At 38.2% G+C, this 17,890-nt stretch overlaps 2 protein-coding genes across 2 annotated transcripts; one reads left to right on the plus strand and one right to left on the minus strand.

Moving 5' to 3' along the window:
• Positions 1-584: 584 nt before the first annotated feature.
• LOC139137367 (small ribosomal subunit protein mS22-like) lies at positions 585-8,172 on the minus strand. Its single transcript, XM_070705420.1, has 8 exons — positions 8,015-8,172; positions 7,293-7,435; positions 6,092-6,256; positions 5,189-5,332; positions 2,775-2,858; positions 2,109-2,254; positions 1,687-1,795; positions 585-1,258 (listed from the first exon to the last, which is right to left on the minus strand). Exons 1-8 carry the CDS (start codon positions 8,136-8,138, stop codon positions 1,145-1,147), a joined length of 1,029 nt encoding a protein of 342 aa, XP_070561521.1. The 5' UTR covers positions 8,139-8,172; the 3' UTR covers positions 585-1,144.
• Positions 8,173-11,881: 3,709 nt separating this feature from the next.
• LOC139137368 (cilia- and flagella-associated protein 107-like) lies at positions 11,882-16,964 on the plus strand. The gene is made up of 4 exons (XM_070705421.1): positions 11,882-12,098; positions 13,670-13,780; positions 14,782-14,965; positions 15,402-16,964. Exons 1-4 carry the CDS (start codon positions 11,994-11,996, stop codon positions 15,689-15,691), a joined length of 690 nt encoding a protein of 229 aa, XP_070561522.1. The 5' UTR covers positions 11,882-11,993; the 3' UTR covers positions 15,692-16,964.
• Positions 16,965-17,890: the final 926 nt, after the last annotated feature.

The following is a 17,890-nucleotide window of genomic DNA, read 5'->3' on the forward strand; positions in this document are numbered from 1 at the left end:
CACTCACAGGGCTATTTTAGATTAGTTTTGTCTGACTTTATTCACAGTCGCTCAAAGAAACAAGATGTGAAAAAAATAACTCTGCCGTAAGCAGAAATTTTAATATCTGAAGGAACACATGTACGAACTATTAGGGTAGAGACTACTAGCATGGTGGGTGCATTAGAAAATGAATGTGTTGGGTTTCCCTATACAGGTTTGCCTATACTGGTGTCCATCTTTCTTCCCCTGATATTGGAAACTGAAAAATTCTTTGACAAAGCTAAATGAGGGAAGAAGAGAGACCAAAAACAAATGCTTTGTTTGTAAAAGAACAGAATAAACGTTCATAAAATTGAAATATGATGTATCTATTCCCAGATGGGACGACTGACAATTAGTTGACACACCTTTGGTTGCGAACTAAAAGTGATTTTCTCAGGGGGCTTTAAACAATAAGTGATGGTATCAGTGGATACACTGACTAGGTTACTGACAAATCAAAATTTCTTTGTGTCCACTAATCTTCAGTACTGCCTCACAGGTATAATAATACTCCCATTCTGAGGAGAAGAAATTCAATGCCGCAACCACACACACTGGAATTGTCATAAAGATCTGTTTATTTGCCGTTTTCAACAACACCATCTACAGATGACCTCTACACTTCTATTTATATCTACTGAATTTTTCTATTGCTGATCAACATGGAAAATATCGGTCTCTATTTCTAACAGAAATTGTCATAGAGGGCGTCTTACATTCTTGGATGTACAGCAAGTAATGAAGTTTTCAGAGGGCTGGTAATACATATACAAATCTTCTAGTTGGATGAGGTAATCATTATTGCCTTATTTCAGCAACTCTTTTGAACATTTCAAGTCCACATAAAAGTTGATACAGTGAGCTATGTCACTTCCTAATCAGTAACCCGGCCCAAATGCAGTGTCACCTCCCTGCACAAAACAGAAGTTCACTGCTCACTGGTGCAATGGATTGGTGGACATCAAAACCAACCATCTTGCCCAAAGTCTTTGATAAAGGTATTTTACTAAAAAGTTCAGTATAGATGGCACAACTGCTTTCAAAGTCTCTGTAGCCTTTCTTAGGAGGGCTGTGATTGGTTGAGATTGACCTCTGCTGAGTCACATGACCCAGATATCCATCATGTGGATCGATCACTGAGTGGAAGATCTGTTTGAGTCTGTTTCTCATTTTCATATGCCTGCACGGCCAACTCCAACACTGGTCCATTTTCAGCATCCATTTGAATGAAAGTCTGGAATATTGGAAGGAAAACAGGGATAATCAGCCATGATGTCTGCGGAAATTTCATTTGATTTAGCTTGCATAATTTTTGCAGTGCTTCTGGGAAATTCTAATTTATTACTGATTTCGAAAAGTCAGGAAGACGTATTTTCACATGGTTATTACCCTGACACTAATGAAATCTACTAACGCTAAGGCAACATTGATACCAATAGAGAACTAGATTCTCAAACAGGCCCAGGTTGGTTATCAGCTATGCAGTACAGCCTTCTCTTGCCTGAATTTTGTACCTTCTATAGCCTGGCTCAGCAAGCTGGTGTAGCTATTTGGCTCTGGGCTTGCTTGACAAAACCGCTGAGGGTATATCAGTGTATGTTACATATGAGAAGCTGTGTAGCAAACCAGGGGCTGTGAGAGAGTCTATATGATTGAATTTACCTTCACAATGTCAATGCCCTTGAGGTCAAACTTCTTCACTTCCCTGGCTGACGCACACTGCGGATGCAGCATGTGATAAAGAGTTACTAGGTCAACTGCATCGTCAATTCTGCAACAAAGTCAGAAAATACCATTCAGAACAGGAAGATGGTATGAATCTGTGAGTGTACACAATCAGTGTAGTCACATCCCTGGTAGTTTCTCTGTAAAATTACAGTGAATATTGGTATGGATGAGTTTCCAAACAAACAAACAAACAAAAGGCACAAACGACAGATAAAAAATTATTATATTGTTCACAAACTTCATCAAATTGTGACTTTGTTACAAGGATTACTACCTCTAGGTGTACCACAGCAGTCTTTTGGATGTACAGCAGAAAAATGGGGGAGGGGGGAGGGTCAAGAGATGTAGATACTCACAAATCTCTCTGTATCATGTCTTTTAGGAGTCCATCTATTCTTTTCCTCTTGGTGAAATAATACGCCATCCCGCCAAAATGTCTCGTTGACCTAAGATGATCATATCTGTTTCCTTTTGCAATATTTTCATATGTTCTCTGATGAACCTAAAAATAAAAGTGTTGACGACAAAGTTACTAAAGTGAACTTAAGTGTAAATCATGTCACAAAGTGTTTGCATGCTTATTTCTAGGTGGCAGTATTTTACAGCTTGTTCTTCAGGATGAAATTTGCATATGAATGGATTACAAAACAGGTACTGTTCAGAGGGTGAAAGTTGCCATTTCTGACATTACATTGGTGTTTTTACTTAATGCTGATTTTCCCATGTTGACTTCAAACCATTTTAAAATTCACAATCAGATCAGTAGATGTGTGTAAATACATTCATCTACTATAATATGACAAACATGCACCGATGCTGTACATTTACACATGAATGAAATTCAAAAATTATTATTCCTCTGTACCAAGTTCAACTGGGCTGTACCATGGACCTAATGAGCTATATTGCAGTGACCTGGCATGTCAGGCTGACAGGACCAATGGATACCTAATGTAACATAGTTTGCAAAAGCTTCAATACCAACTACCACATTCCCAACCATCATGATGGTTATCACCTACCCTGATAAAATTTGGGTCATCTGGTTCAAACTGTACACAACAGTGATTTAACAAGTCTTCAAATCTTCCTTGAGAAAATACAATCTGAAAGAGGAGAATGCAAAAAAACAATTACAGAAGCATTGCTTTCAGCAGAGGAATTTGTAGGCATGTACCATCCCTATGGTATGCACACAAAACTTCTGAGCTTTGTAATCTGCACAGCAATATAACTCTTTTACCGCAATATTCACCAAAGCTAAAATACTAGTGTTTTCTATGGCAAATTTGGGCATTTTCTGTCCACAGATGGGTGGATGCAGCCTGAACGGAGGGTACCTAATTAGCATATATTAATGGGAATTACGTTTGAATTCAGACAGCGCCCTCTAGTCGGAGATTGCCCGTTAGTAATTTTCCACCGAGATTTTCATCACTGAATTTTACCGTCATCGTTGGTCAATCGTATCTACTTTATGGTGATATTGAATGATACTGTTGGAAAGTATTCGCATGTAATTTTTTTAGAATTTCTATGCTGTGAAACTGTCATTTTAACGATATGATTGGTTTTTTGGGATCGACTGAAGGCCCAAGTTTAGCGATGCCGCAAATACATGCAATGATATTTACGCCAAAAAGAAGACCTGCAATCGATTTTTTGTGGTTTTAGAAATGTTCAGACGTAATTTCAGTTTGGCTCAAGGTCTGGATACAAACTTACAGACATTTAAACTTGACCCGTGAATCGGCGTTTCCATCATGGCGGCCTTCACTTCGGACGTACTGAGTACGTGTGTGTGCATGTGTTGTGCTTGTGTAAGCGTTCTAAACAAAGTGCTACACACTCAGTGTGATAGTTTTCGGACAGGATGGTGAATTTCGCCCAAAGCCGTTTCATAAATGACAAGCACAACAAAATCTTATTATCATACCTTTCGAAACTTTATTGTGTTTATCCTCAAACTGTTAACACGACGGAAGTGGTATTTAGAGGGTAAAAGTTGTCAAATTTTTTACCCAATGTTGAGTGCGTAGTAATCGGACTGCTATCGCAGTAATCGGACGTCGTATTTGGATTATTATTGTAGGGGCTAAATATTGATATTTTGAAACTTCAAACCCCAATTTAGGTGTGTTTAGAAAACTTTATATAAATATTTCGTGATAAATTAGTTACGTAATCATGGACGACGCATATATATTCCGACGTGTATGGCGCTTACATATCGGACATGGATATCGGACATGGACTGTCTCTGTGTGTTGCTTTCGACGCCTTGTATCGTACGGTGTGGCTAATTTCGCCAAGTTTGTAGCCCGGAATAGCTTGTACCGAAAAAAAACTATCCAAAACGGGACAGCAGCATCACCTGACTTAATATGCAGTACTATGACTTGTAAAACGCGATTAATACAGAGCGAAGTGAGTACAACGAACAGCATGTCATGTCTGAAAACTGTCACACTGAGTGTAGGGTGTCTTATTTATGTACACGTGATGGGAAACCCGTGAACAACAGCGTAAAACAGCTATACTTGCGTTGTCCGTTTGCCGTACTCGGCAGCGTGGACGCCCGCACCTCAATTCAATGCGCACACCGGTCTCTACACGGCGTCACTTAATCATGCCGCAAATACATGCAATATATCGTACGGCCCTGAAATTTGGACCACTTACTATCGATACTATAAGGAACATTTTCTGAAAGTTTCAGTTTGGCTCAAGCTCTACAAGACCCTTAAAAGTTAGGTTTTTCGGCAAAAGTTGGATTCCAATGCGTCGTTCGATCGTCCGCCTTGGCACGGTAATTGTGCCATCGTAAAAAAATTTTGCACTCTCTGGTCAAATACTTTGAAAAATCTTAATAAATGGTTTATTGTCAATGAAAATCGGCATAGTTAAAGAAGGATAAGTTTCTGTTTGAGTTCATGGCTTGTTTTTGAGATCGTACGCCGGTCTCTCTCCCACACACACTTCCGCGCTCAGCGAGGTAGCAAAAACGAAGCTCTCGAACACGATAAAATATGCAAATTTGGTACCCTCTAGGCTGGATGGGTAGATGGCATGTTTCCTTACGACTTGATATGATACATTGTAAAACTACAAATCTTCTTGCAAATTCAGAATTATTTTTAAAAATAATCAAAATCACTGACTCAGTGCAAATACTGGATAATTTAACATCAAAGTAATTCTTGGAAAATTAAAGAAGTTGTTCTCATTGGTATCGACCATGTCAATCCATGTGACAAAACAAAATGAATTCAAGTATGTGTGCCAACCTCATCTTTCTGAAAGTGTTTTAATAATTTATTTGTCTGGGCAAATCAGTATTGAAAGCTTCTCTTTCTTATCATCTTTGACAAAACACTGATTACAACTGTATAACACTTCATGAGAAAACTATAAAGGTACCGAGTTTGTCACTCACATCTAAATTTTCATCTTCAAACAACGGAGGCATTTCAAGTTTCCTTCCTTCCCTTGGAAAGTACACTTCTAACATTCTCGCTCGCTCACTCCAGTTGGCTTTGCGGAGTACGCCGCTTGGTTCTCGCACTACCACAAAGCGTTCCTGAGTACAAGGATGAAAAATCATGAGTTATATGTGACATTTTCCATCTGTAATCCTTACTCCACACTTTAACCCCTTCACCCCCAATTCCTTTTAAACAGGTCCACACTCACCATTGATAACAATGGCTTTGGGCTAAACCATGGTGGTGAAAGGGTTAAAATTAGTTGATCTCAATCACAATCTGCTAAATGCCAGATTATGTCTTTAAGTTGAAACTTTTCAAAGAAGTTTAAATCTGGAATATACGAACAAAGGATGCAGCATGATTTGCAGATTATGTTCGGATATTTGTCTGTTGTGGGTGTCTTCACTGTAATGTCACTCTGACTTTCTATATCTGTGTCTCTCTAACCCTGACAAAAAGCAGCAACATGCTTCGCATGTTGTAATTTTTCCTACTCACACGTCAAGCTGTAGAAGCAAAACTGGATGCTTGGACTATGTTAGTGATAGGATAGTGTTGGTGTAACAATAGGATACATGTGTCATAATAAGTCAAGCTGAAAGAAGCAATGTGTTGGAACAAACTTGGAATACTCAGAATAATGAATTTACATGCTTATTGTTATGCAGATATGATTTCTGTGTTGATATCGCTCAATTGAGCAATCATGGAGATACTCAGATTCATGAAAATCACAAAAAAATGTTGTCCATGGACCAATGTAACTCATCCAAACTGCCAGGTGCGTCCGAAACCAAAACAAATATAATCAAAAGTAGTTGAATGACAAAAGGTAGGAGAGGTTGGCTTACCCTGTCGGTGACGCCATATGAGATATCCGTGAAGACAATGTTTGTTGAATTTAATCCTGCTAACTCATGGTCATCTGAAAGAACTGTGTCAATTTCATTTCTTTCATCCATCACCGGCGGCATCTGTAGTTTCTTCTCTGCTTTCTCTTTGGCTTCTTGAAGAAGCTGCAGCAACGAACCCGAAATGTTACAAGGTTTTTGATTTGTTCAGAGCACAATCCCTCCACCGTGGGTGGAGGAACTGTGTTCAGAGTGAGCATTGCAAGCCCCAAGGGTTGTTCATTATCTACTCTCTTGTGTCAAAGTGGAAATTTGATTGAATTGCATTAAGTAACTGTGGACAAGCTACATTACTTGAAATTCATGACAATATGTCATTGGATTCGTTTACATTGCACATTACACAACATTAAAATAGCGAGGATCTACAGGCGGTGGATAACATTGACTCGCAACACTCAGTTACATGACCAACAATATTTCTGTTCACTGATAAATCTCCTTGGACATGCAATATAACCACTTTCAGCAAGAAAGTGATCTCTGTACATGATATTATCAGATGAGAAATTCAGGTAAACACTTTTGGCTTTGCTCTTCTATAACTTGAGATTCCAATTTGGCGCATAAGAACATGCTTTTACAACAGAGTATTATCTGTTTACAGAACAAATAAAACATGAGATAAAATACACTTCAGTGAAAAATATTCAGACTCAAAGTTTTAAAATACATTTTTGGTCTCCTACTATACTTTTGTGGACTCATTTTTGACACCTAAGGAGCAAATGAAATTTTCAGTCTTGATTTTGTGAAAATTAAAAATTTTATTTTCCCCATCCCATTCACTATGATGCAGGACTGGAGACCATTTAGAATTTCAAATATTGGTAAATCTCAGGTCATTTCTTTCTTAAGTATTAAAATTTGTATGACAACCCCTGATATTGAGAATGAAAGAGAATGGAAATTTCTAGCGGAAACTTTAAAAAAGGTTAATAATTTTTGTTGTTGTTGTTGTTGTTTCGTCATGCGTACCACCTAAATTCTTGAAATAATTCTTGCTATACTTAATCTATTTATTTCAGTTTTTTTGCTCAATTTATCCAACTTGCTTTTCATGTTTTCATGCCAACCGATATCTACAAATCAATCATCACATGGCATTGACTTTTGGGGGTCTTTGTCTTTGAGCTCTCACCTCCTGAAGTCTTTCTTCACTGACCAACTTATACTTTGGTGGTTTCAGTTTTGTCTTGGCTGGTTTAAATACTTTTTCAAAGTCCATTCCTGTGATTCGTTTCAGAATATTTTGGACTGATTCATCAGCAAACCCTGGCACATCTAGACAGGAAACACAAATAAGTTACTAGTAATAGGTCAGTAAACAGTTGTCATACACTCATGACACACGCAACAATATATTATTGTGGATTTAACGCATACATTGAACAGTTATCTGTGTATACCAATAAGTGAGGTGTTGCTGTATGTAATTTCAGTATGTAGACAGAAAAGCCTCTTAGCCATGGACGTACCACAGATGGGTAGTGTCATTGATACTATCACTAGTACTATATATACCAATGGCTATGTGCATGTGATAGGTATAGTCGAGTAGTCATATAACTAGTTATCCAATACTGTGCACGTGCAGACGACGCCAGAAATGCGTTACCCCTCCCATGGAGGTAGTTCGCTACAACCATGCCCCCCCTCCAACTAGCAAATGCCTTGGTCAAAGGCGCACGGGGTTTCATTTGGTGTACGGTACTCTTCACTATAAATACTCCAGGGTCTGTGGCCTTGTAGGGTATACACATGATCATGTTGTTCACCATTTTGCATGACCGGGTCGTGTCGAAATGAAAAGAACGAGCTCTACTTCCAGCGTTATTTTTGAGAGATATGACCACTTCCTACCGTCTCCAGTATTTGTGGAGCAAAGCGCTCGGGCCAATTGCACTCTTCTACAGTAAGTCTTCATCAAAGTCTCCGTGAGACTGACACCCCTGCGCAAGCACGTTCGGACACTGATCGCCGCCATCTTTAAGCGTTCGTTTCAAATGGTTGGTTGAAACTTTCCTCCAATGCAGATGTCAATTTTGACCTGGGTCACGCCCTGAGCCGTGTCACGTTGTCATGGCAATTCTTAGAACGAATGATCAATGAACGGAATACGTGTAATAGGAATACATGCGTACGGGCAGGAACAGGTAATGAAACGTGTGTATGATTTTTACATGTGATTTTTTTCGTTCGTAAATTTCGCTATTGAGGGAGCATTCGTTATTTACGGGGAGGGGGGGCCGGTGAATTTGAGCGACAAATGAAACGTAAAAAGCGACCCCCCCCCCTCCAAATCAAATTTCTAAAATTTGACACCCCCCCTCAATTCATCAATTGTAAAATGTGACCCCCCCCCCCATGAAAAAAAAAAAAATCATCAGATTTGATTCATTAACCCTTCGCACCCTGTGGCCCAGGCTGAAAAAGTTTCCTCACATACTAGAGAATCAACATTTTTGGTGAAATGCCAAAATCAAATTTTTTGCACACACATGAACTTTTAATCGCTCTAGTCTAATCAAGTACACTAATATCAATAATCAAGAGTACATAAATACACAGATTTACCTAGTTTTATATTGGAAAAAAATTATTCATAGTTTCCATATAGACAAGATAGTGAATCAACATTTCGGTGACATTCCAAAATCAAATTTCTTGCACAAACATCCACTTGTTACCACCCTAGTCTAATCAAGTAAATTAATATCAATAATCAAGCGTACATAAATACACAGATTTAACTAGTTTTGTAATGGAAAAAAATTATTCATAGTTTCCTCTGACAAGATAGTGAATTAACAATTTGGTGAAATTCCAAAATCAAATTTCTTGCTCACACATGCACTGGTAACTACCCTAGTCTTATCGAGTACATTAATATCAATAATCAAGAGTCTATAAATACACAGATTTAGCTAGTTTGTATTTAAAAGAATTATTCATAGCTTCTCATAGATTATGTATGGAGGACCTGTGTATTTTCTATTTTGCCTGGGAGTTCTTGTGTGTTATCACTGTATACCTAGGGAGTCCAAGACGGGAACTCCAGAGAGTGTTTTACGTTGCATGCTGCACTGGCACCGGAAGGTTTGAGTGTCAGCGTGTGCTTTTAAGTCAGATATTTCTCTATTTTGAGTCTTACTCAAGTCAGCAGATATGTAAAGAAACCGGTGAGTGGCAGAGATCGAATTTTATGCCGATCGGATTGTTTATTTAAACCCTACGCCATCCTCTACTTTAGTCGATGGCTCACACAAGTGAAAGCCGTGCCGTATATTTGCAATATACGCACTGCACGCTAAGATGATAATATCACCACAAGTTGAAAGCTGATCTTTCTGCAGCAAATTGTGTGTTAACTGTGAACTTTATTCCGTTTATGAGTTCAGTCAGATGTCTGAGATTGTCATGAGAACATTATTTATGATTGTTCCACTGAACTTTTGTCGATGCGCGGAGTTAGCAGATTAGTTCTTCAGATTAGTTCGGCATGTCCCGACCGGAAGTAAACAAAAGAGCTAAGATGGCTGCTCCCGTGGTAGCTGAACTGGACGCTGCTTAGCAGTGAATTGCGTGTGTTGTCGCCGACTTTCATGTGCAGACATTACACGGGACTTACAATTGTGCTCATCATCGAACATTAGTTAAAGTCGCGTGTGAACTATTTGTGTTTCCCAGCCGCGTGGTCAAGTCTGAGGTACCTCTGCGGTAACGTTAAGTTTTCCATAGAAATTGTTAAGCATTTAGAAAGGGTTTGAACAGAGTTTTTGTTCTGAAAGTGTGTTCGACTCCTGCCGTCAGGAGGTCGATCAGTACGGTTATTGTTACCATGGAGTAATATTTACAGTTTTGAAGTACGGTTTTACTATTTTATATGTAGACCCAATATTTGACACAATATAGTAATATACAGAAGTTGTTTGTTACATTATATGACTGTGTGTTGGTTCCTCATTTCATGCCCCATGCTGTGTGCTAAGCCCTGCGTACAGGTGTGTGCACGTGTGTTCCCAGCATTATATGGCCTCTACCACAGCCCTGCAATGGTCTTTGAACAGACTTTAGGTCTCTGCGGCCTGGACCGCAATGAAGACTAAACGGTCTTTTTGGCCGAAATTCTGCTCTATTGGGCAAAATCCTTTCCCTGCCTACCTTTACCTACTAACCAATCCCAGAAAAGATGCGATTGACTTCTCCTAACGTCCAAAACCGCTCATTTTCTGAAACATAACATACTCGACAAGTTGTTTACCCATGGAGATCCCCATTTTGAATCTCGCTGCAGAGACCCCAGTTATCTCCACAGACCGTTGCAGGGCTGTGGTGGAGGCCGTATACGCCAGGAACACACAGACCTGTACTCAGGGCTACATGCTCTGTTGCTGCTCTAGAGAGGTTAATGCCAGTCTCGGACTTGTTGGCCCTGCTAGAGAAATAAATTTGGCTGAGCTTCAGTCGGTTATTATTCTGCCGTCTCGAAACATCGGTTACACAAGCACATTTCGATGAAATTCCAAAGTCAATTTTGTTTTCCGTAACTCAATACAAACCTTTGTAAAATTTGACCCCCACTTCAATCATTGATTGTAAAATTTGACCCCCTAAAAAGCGGTTTTGTAAAAGTCAACCCCCCCCCTGATTTCCACCGGCCCCCCTCCCCGTAAATAACGAATGCTCCCTGAAGAGGAAAAATGTACTCCTTCAACTCATCAAATTTCTTAGCAAGTCATCAAAGGTGGTATAGTGGCTTTGAAAGTTTCTTTTTACCTCCATTTCAACCTTCTTTTAGCCTTGTTGACCACGATTTGTATGTCTATGACGAAAGATTTCAAACCATCGTAAACAAACCAAACAGATCGCCAGATGGTGGACTCGGACAGTAAAACACAGCACAAACGTAAATGAACCGCCGGTCATCGCCTGGTACTTATTGTGATAGATGGTGAAAAGAAATAAACTTGAAAAGTTTATCAGTAGTGCTTATTTATTTATTTATTTATTTATTTATTGATTTATTTAATTATTTAATTGTCCATTACATCATACGCACTATCAGAGAATGCAGTACCTAAGGTACGATAACCTAACAAATAATGAATGTAACGTTGAAGAAAAGATATACCATTGAACAATAAAATTTTAACATTCTTAATATAACAAAGTTGAGGCATTTGTCTGCACTTCTGGTTGTTCATAAAACCACCAGAGCAACCTACGGACCAAGAGGTAGTAGGTAGAACTAGAAGCGGGTCAATGGATCGACTGTGTTATCACTGATCGACAGACACTTTGTGCGCTGTATCCGTGCCGCGTGTGGTATAATAAATAGAACTCCAGGCCCTGGTCATGGGTATATCGCGTACCAGCTGGCCTACTAGTACTGCAGCTGAGGCTACCCGCCGAAAGCCCGCACGCGTAAGAAGCGGAGCGGAAAGATCCGCAGGTACAGATAGAGGGCGTGCGTAATTCCAGAAGCGAACAGGTTCTTGACGACAGACAGGCGTCTTAGCAACAGCGTCTGTGGGATCATTCCGCCGTAAAATATAGTGCCACAAATATTTGTTGCAAAAATGATATCCTGATAAAAGCATGTGTTTCGTGCCCTTCTTATAATAGATAAGTGAAGTAAAAGAAGAAAAGGGCCTACTTAAACCTACAATTGTGAAGGTAGTATGATAATATTTTTTTGCGGAAGAATCTAAATATTGTCAAGACAGTAATTCGTTCATCTGACTAAATAACAACGAGGGCAAAGTACACACATAGTAAAAGCTCTTGGAAGCAGACCCATTTTATCGACACACGGAGTTTTGTCGGGTTTATCAGCAAAATGGCCCAGGGTGATCCAAGAAAATGGAACATGCCAGGATGGAGGATAGAGCAAAGGTACAGACAGGGAGTTTTGATCGGAAACTGGTCTGAAGAGCGGCACAATGTAAGTATAGAATGGACATAGCGGTGTGTACGTGATCCGTGTCTGCAAATGTGAGTTGTTCACACCCTTTTTGTAGTTACAGACTTTTCCGATGCCCGATTAGCCCGTCGCGTTGATCTGTGTTACTTTAGGTTCGTGTCCACACAAACTCGAAACCCTATATATTATTTGTCACGTTGTTGATCGTGAAAAACCGCAGCTCTGCCGCACCAGCCAGACGATGTTGACTCTGCGCCCGACTCCGCGAAGACGCAATCAAACCCTCGAGCTCAAGGAGCTGAATACACCATACGATTAGCATAAGATTTATGGTAAACCCATTTGATCGCGTCGTAATGCTGTGTCTCAAAACCGCAACAAAGGTCTCTACATCGACATTCAACCCGTGAAACACAAGACGGGAATGTCTTTCACGCCTTTTAGAAATTTTAATCTTGTCATTCTATTCAGCCGCAGGGCAACAAAACTTTTCGATCAACGAATGTTTCCTGATTTTGTTTATGTCCAACACCTTCGCAGTTTGTTTTGTATATGATACGGTAGGGTGGTCGGAGCTGCCAATCACAGCCGTGTCGACGCAGCCGAGCGTATTTTGTAGCTCCCTTGTTTTCAAAGGCATCTTTCGAAGAAAACCTCATTCCCAATGCTTTCTGATTTACCACTGATTCAACCACCTGCAGTCCCCACCACACCGTACCACAACTGTCCTCAAAAACTTTATCAAATAAACTGCAATGTGCTTAAAATGGTAATAATATACATGCATAGTGGCAAAAATATTTACCCCGAATGATTTACATTCTGAGCCATATTTTCCTTTTCAATTTCTACTTAATCCTTTTCTGATTCCACTTTTTATGAAATGTTCTCGTATACACAAGCAGAGAGACTGAAAAATGTAAATTTAATTACACTTCCAACTTTTCTGATACCATTGTGCCAATACCAACACTGCTTGAGCTTTTCTTACCCCACTGGCTTTTCTCAAAGTACACCTGGACACACAGATAATCTCAGAATTCCAACAGTGATGGGCATATTGTGTCGTAGTGCATGAACCAATAAAATGAAATTGTCCTTGAAGTGTTTGTGGACACTGGGTCTACAGTTGACAGCACACCTATGTTACTTACAGCCTGTATGTAGGTCCATGAGAGTCAGTTTGTTTTTAAAAACCTATCTATCAGAAAATTGTAGAGTTTGTGTTTCGTAGTTGGAAATCATAAGGGTACATCTTTACCATATTATCAAACTTTTCATATTTAACCCTTTGAGTGCTGTAATTTTTCCCACCAAAATTTCAGTGTAACATTTTACTGATTTCATGAAAATTTCTGTAATTTTGTGGTAATTTTGCATCAAGTGGACGTAACTTTTCAATGACTACAATATTTTGACCAAAATTTAAGGTAGAATCTGAAAAAAATTGTCTAGATCTGAAAAAAGTTGCTGGCTATGTTATAATGTATTCTATCTATAAAGGCAACAAAAGTTGACTTTGGCACTCAAAGGGTTAATACATGTAATACTCAGTGTCTTACTACTTGTTTTTTTGTCTCTATTTTTTCTAGTTTCTAAAAAGTGGTCACAGGAATTCCTCGACACACAGAGAAGATTTTACTCCATACCCAAATTACAAACCAGATGTTATGACGAGGAGAGCCGCAATGATGCAAAATGAGGTAAAAATTCAGATTAATATGTTATATCTCATTCATGTCAACTTACCATGTTCCACACTTTTCAAAACCACATTGATTTTCTTATTAATAGCTTTTATGAAGTACTTAAAGGTATACAGTCACCTGTCACCTGTAATCGAAATATGTCCATATATGGTCACAGGGGCGTTCCTTGGTATTCAAAATCCCCATGTGGGGGCCCTGTTTTAAAGAGCGGCCACCCGCTTAAAATCTGTGATTGGTTAGATTTTCTCTTTCCATGGTAACTGTGGCAAAATTGGGACAGGTGACCGTGTACCTTTAAGGGTTTTTGTCTTTGTAGGGGAATTGATGGAAAACGCATGGTTTATTTGACCTGTAAAAGGTATACTTACAGGGTTAAAGTTCAAAGGTGACAGTGGATATACAACATAGGTTATCAGCGTGTACAGTTGTATCACTGCCATTTTGTGTTCATTAATGAATGCATGTACTTCAAATTGGTAAAATGCCAGGTTGGGGTCAATCATTTGATATGATAGAGCTGTAGAAAATTGGTCCCAAAGCAATCCTTTTGGTAATCTCTGTAATGCCAATTTTTTTAAAAAAACATTTACATATTTTTAGGAGGTTGTAAGTGTTCTTTCTATCTGCAGAGAAAAATTTTTTTTCTGAGAGTTGCAAACATCATTTTTTAAACTGTTAACGTTTGCTGTCTCCCATGTATGGAATAGTGCATCCCAATGTTGATATTCAAATGTCGATAAGCATAGTAAGATTCCCGAAATCAAAATTATATTCCATGTTTCTGCTTCTTTTTTTTGGTGGGTAGGAATTATAAACTGTTATATGAAAACTCACACATTAAAATTATACAGAGTGAAACCTAATATACATAACATGCCAATGTGATCATCTTTCCACAGACCTTAAAATAGAATTTATTTTAAATAGGCGACTTATTTTTCAAACATCATGGTCATATACTTAATACCTTATCATTATTTCCTTTACATTTGCAGGGTTTAGGAAGCCATCACATATTTGCTCACCATGGCAACCGCTATTCTAATAACATGATTTCCTGGTATGATGAGCATTACAACAAACGTGAAAGAGACGAGAAAAACAAACTGCCTGAACTGCGTCACTGGGACTCACATCAGTTATCTTGGGTTCCTGAGAAGACAGATTACCCAATACAGGGTCAGTAATCTACAATTTGATGAAAGATATAAAATTAACGTGTATGCTTTTGTCTTTTTTTATGTCCTTATAAGTTATATTTTATTTGTTTCACAGAAGGGTTTATGTCTAAACAAATTTTCAAATAAATATTGTATGACTTGACTTTGCCATATAAGTCTATTGCATCTAAATAAAGCAAAGTAAATATATTACAAAATTGAAATATTTTTCACTGATAGCTGAATATAGATAAGTTTTGTGTGATTGGTGTGCAGTTTTAAATGTATGACTACGTAAACTTTACTTGTAGTAGTGGTGGAAGTTTTGTAGTTTGATGGCAAATGTATATATGCATATATTTTTTCACAAAAATGATCATGATGCATGATACGAAAAGTTGATTTCAAATGGCACGAGTTTAATGGCAAAAATGTTCTACTGCTTTGCCCGACAGGTGCTCCAACGAACTTCGGTCTAAAGGCAAGCAAAGATGCGAAATGGGCAAAACTGGAAGCAGCGGAGAGCAAGGGCGACTACTGCACCACGTACGGCGCATCGTACGAACCTCACAGTACGGGCGCTTACATTCAGAAACACTACGCTGCACCGAGGACGATCTCTGCCAACTTGCACCCTCTCAACAAAATCAACAAGGACTTAGTATTGCGTGGTATTCCATCCAACGTATACAACCCGGAAGCACTGTACCTTCAGAACGTCCTGCCAAAAACTGTTACCATTTGAACATTTCTATAACCTAAAATTAATTTTTTTTTACGATAAAACCTTGGACGTTTTACATGCATTCTTGATCTACTGGAAAAGTCGAAGTAAGTGTTTATCTAGAGTTCACAATATAAAGTCACAGACACAGTAAATCAAGACTGCATCCCTCTGATATCACGTGTCACGCAAGTGTCAATAAAATTTTTACTTTGCAAGGAAAAACGGCAGTACACGTAATAACTTTGTTGTGGTGTGTTGTATATTTACTGCAGTTGGTTTTCCTTCATAAATTCACGCCAGAATTCTCAAACTCAAAATACTATCACAGTCCCAGTTTCTCAAATTCTGAGCAATAATATTCTTTGATTTAGGGGGAACAAATTCAACGGACAAAAGCTGAGAAATAAATTTAAAGGAGTACTGGTACCACAAAAATTCTTGAAGTTCATGCTATTTCTGATTGTTGCCATGTAAAGATGTTCGACAATGCTCTACGTATGATTGAAAACATCTATAGAATTACACATACGCAATGAAAAGTTTGAAAATTGAAATTAACTCGTCATCTTTCTGGATGTTACAAATATTGATGCATGAAAAAATGTATTATTTTTATATCGGTAGTTGAATCTTGTCACCTCCAAAAACCACAAAAATACCAAACATTGTCTCTGCATCATACTTTCAAGGGACCTGGCATGAGAAACTATTACCTGTAATTTTTCAGCCTTATTAACGTGTACAACAGGTAGATAAATACTTCCATACTTTAACCATTCCGTCCATTTTGTTATGAATCTTTTTCTATTTACACTTCTCTGTTTTAGATTTCCTTTTTTTACAAGTAATGAATTGCTTATGTAGGCATCCTCAACATCTTTCACAGACAACATGGAATGTACCACTCTTTAGCAGGGGTTGCCAGTATGAGACTATGCAGGACATCTTCTTCTGTATTATTTAAAAAATCATGGTGCTGATCACCCCTTGACTCCAGATATATTGGTTTCATCTCACTGCATTGCACGTGTGAATGAAATCTTAATGATTTCAGTTACTGAACATAGTTACACAGCCAGGGAAAGTGCTAAGTTGTGCGATACAATGCATGATGGATTGTACACAGATAAAGATATTTTTAGAACAGATATTGGATAAATTGAAAAGTTACGACAGAGTGACGACTCAGAGATAAATCATGTCAGAAAATAATTCTTTGCATATTGTAATTTTGTTTTATTTGTGATTGTGTAAATAAAGTTTATAAATACTGAGTAATATTTTAATGACATGGCTAGTAGTAGATGGTCTCTTTTTCTGTTATACAGACTGAATGATCATAAATTTTTATTAAAATCTATTTCACAAGTTTGATTTCATTTGTTCATACAGCCAGTCCAGATGTTTATTTTCTTTATAACCAATATTCACATTGCCATGACAACTGCACTCTGAATTCTGACAATGACGCAAAGAATGTCAAAGTTAAAAAACACACACATTATGGGTGTGTCTTTTAAAGGGATATAGTCGTCGGAACTGCGCCTGTGCGAGTTTCTTGTTTACAAACAATGTATTTCGTGTACGATATCAAGATGAACCTCATCATCATAGCTGCAACATTTAAATTATATGATGATAGATTATGACAGACATGTTTTAACTGTCGTTAATCACCATTGTGCCTTGGATAGATTGTTGCCATGGGTCGTATGGGTCCCATACGACCTTTGAGCGCAGTTCCGACGACTATATCCCTTTAACTTTGACATAGCATATAGCCTTGGTAATGGCAGCAAAGTTAGAATATGTAATAATATCTCTTAAAAACCTCTTGAAGGTAGTAGGTGCCTCAAAAGTCAAAGACTTTGCTCAAACATTCCTCAATGAAGTTTTCAACAATTCTCTTACCAAATCAAGAAGAAACATTAATGGTCACTTTACTAAGTTTGGTACTGGAGAAAAAAATTACCTAATATTTACCGATATGTGTAATTCCAAATAGCAGCAATCCCTGTGTTAACTTTACAGGAAAAAATCATTTTTTTTTAATTCAAAAACTGGGACTGACATTTTTTGTGCCTACAGAGCTTTAATATTTGTTCCCCAGACAAATTCTAAAACCGATTCAACTATACATTGGGATAGAAAAATATACTAAGATTTGGTAAACATGATCTCTTGGTAACTTTCAAGGATACATACAAATCTGACTTT

The sequence above is a fragment of the Ptychodera flava genome, chromosome 7 (assembly GCF_041260155.1).
Source record: "Ptychodera flava strain L36383 chromosome 7, AS_Pfla_20210202, whole genome shotgun sequence".
Taxonomy (NCBI): domain Eukaryota; kingdom Metazoa; phylum Hemichordata; class Enteropneusta; family Ptychoderidae; genus Ptychodera; species Ptychodera flava.

Bases quoted from the DNA above. Each gene is read 5' to 3' on its own strand.
- LOC139137368 (XM_070705421.1), top strand. From the start codon at position 11,994: ATGGCCCAGGGTGATCCAAGAAAATGGAACATGCCAGGATGGAGGATA. The intron at 12,099-13,669 runs GTAAGTATAGAA...TATTTTTTCTAG, and splicing joins GGTCTGAAGAGCGGCACAAT to TTTCTAAAAAGTGGTCACAG. The intron at 13,781-14,781 runs GTAAAAATTCAG...TTACATTTGCAG, and splicing joins CCGCAATGATGCAAAATGAG to GGTTTAGGAAGCCATCACAT.
- LOC139137367 (XM_070705420.1), bottom strand. From the start codon at position 8,138: ATGGCGGCGATCAGTGTCCGAACGTGCTTGCGCAGGGGTGTCAGTCTC. The intron at 7,436-8,014 runs GTAGGAAGTGGT...TTTCCTGTCTAG, and splicing joins CTCCACAAATACTGGAGACG to ATGTGCCAGGGTTTGCTGAT. The intron at 1,796-2,108 runs GTGAGTATCTAC...ACTTTGTTGCAG, and splicing joins GACATGATACAGAGAGATTT to AATTGACGATGCAGTTGACC.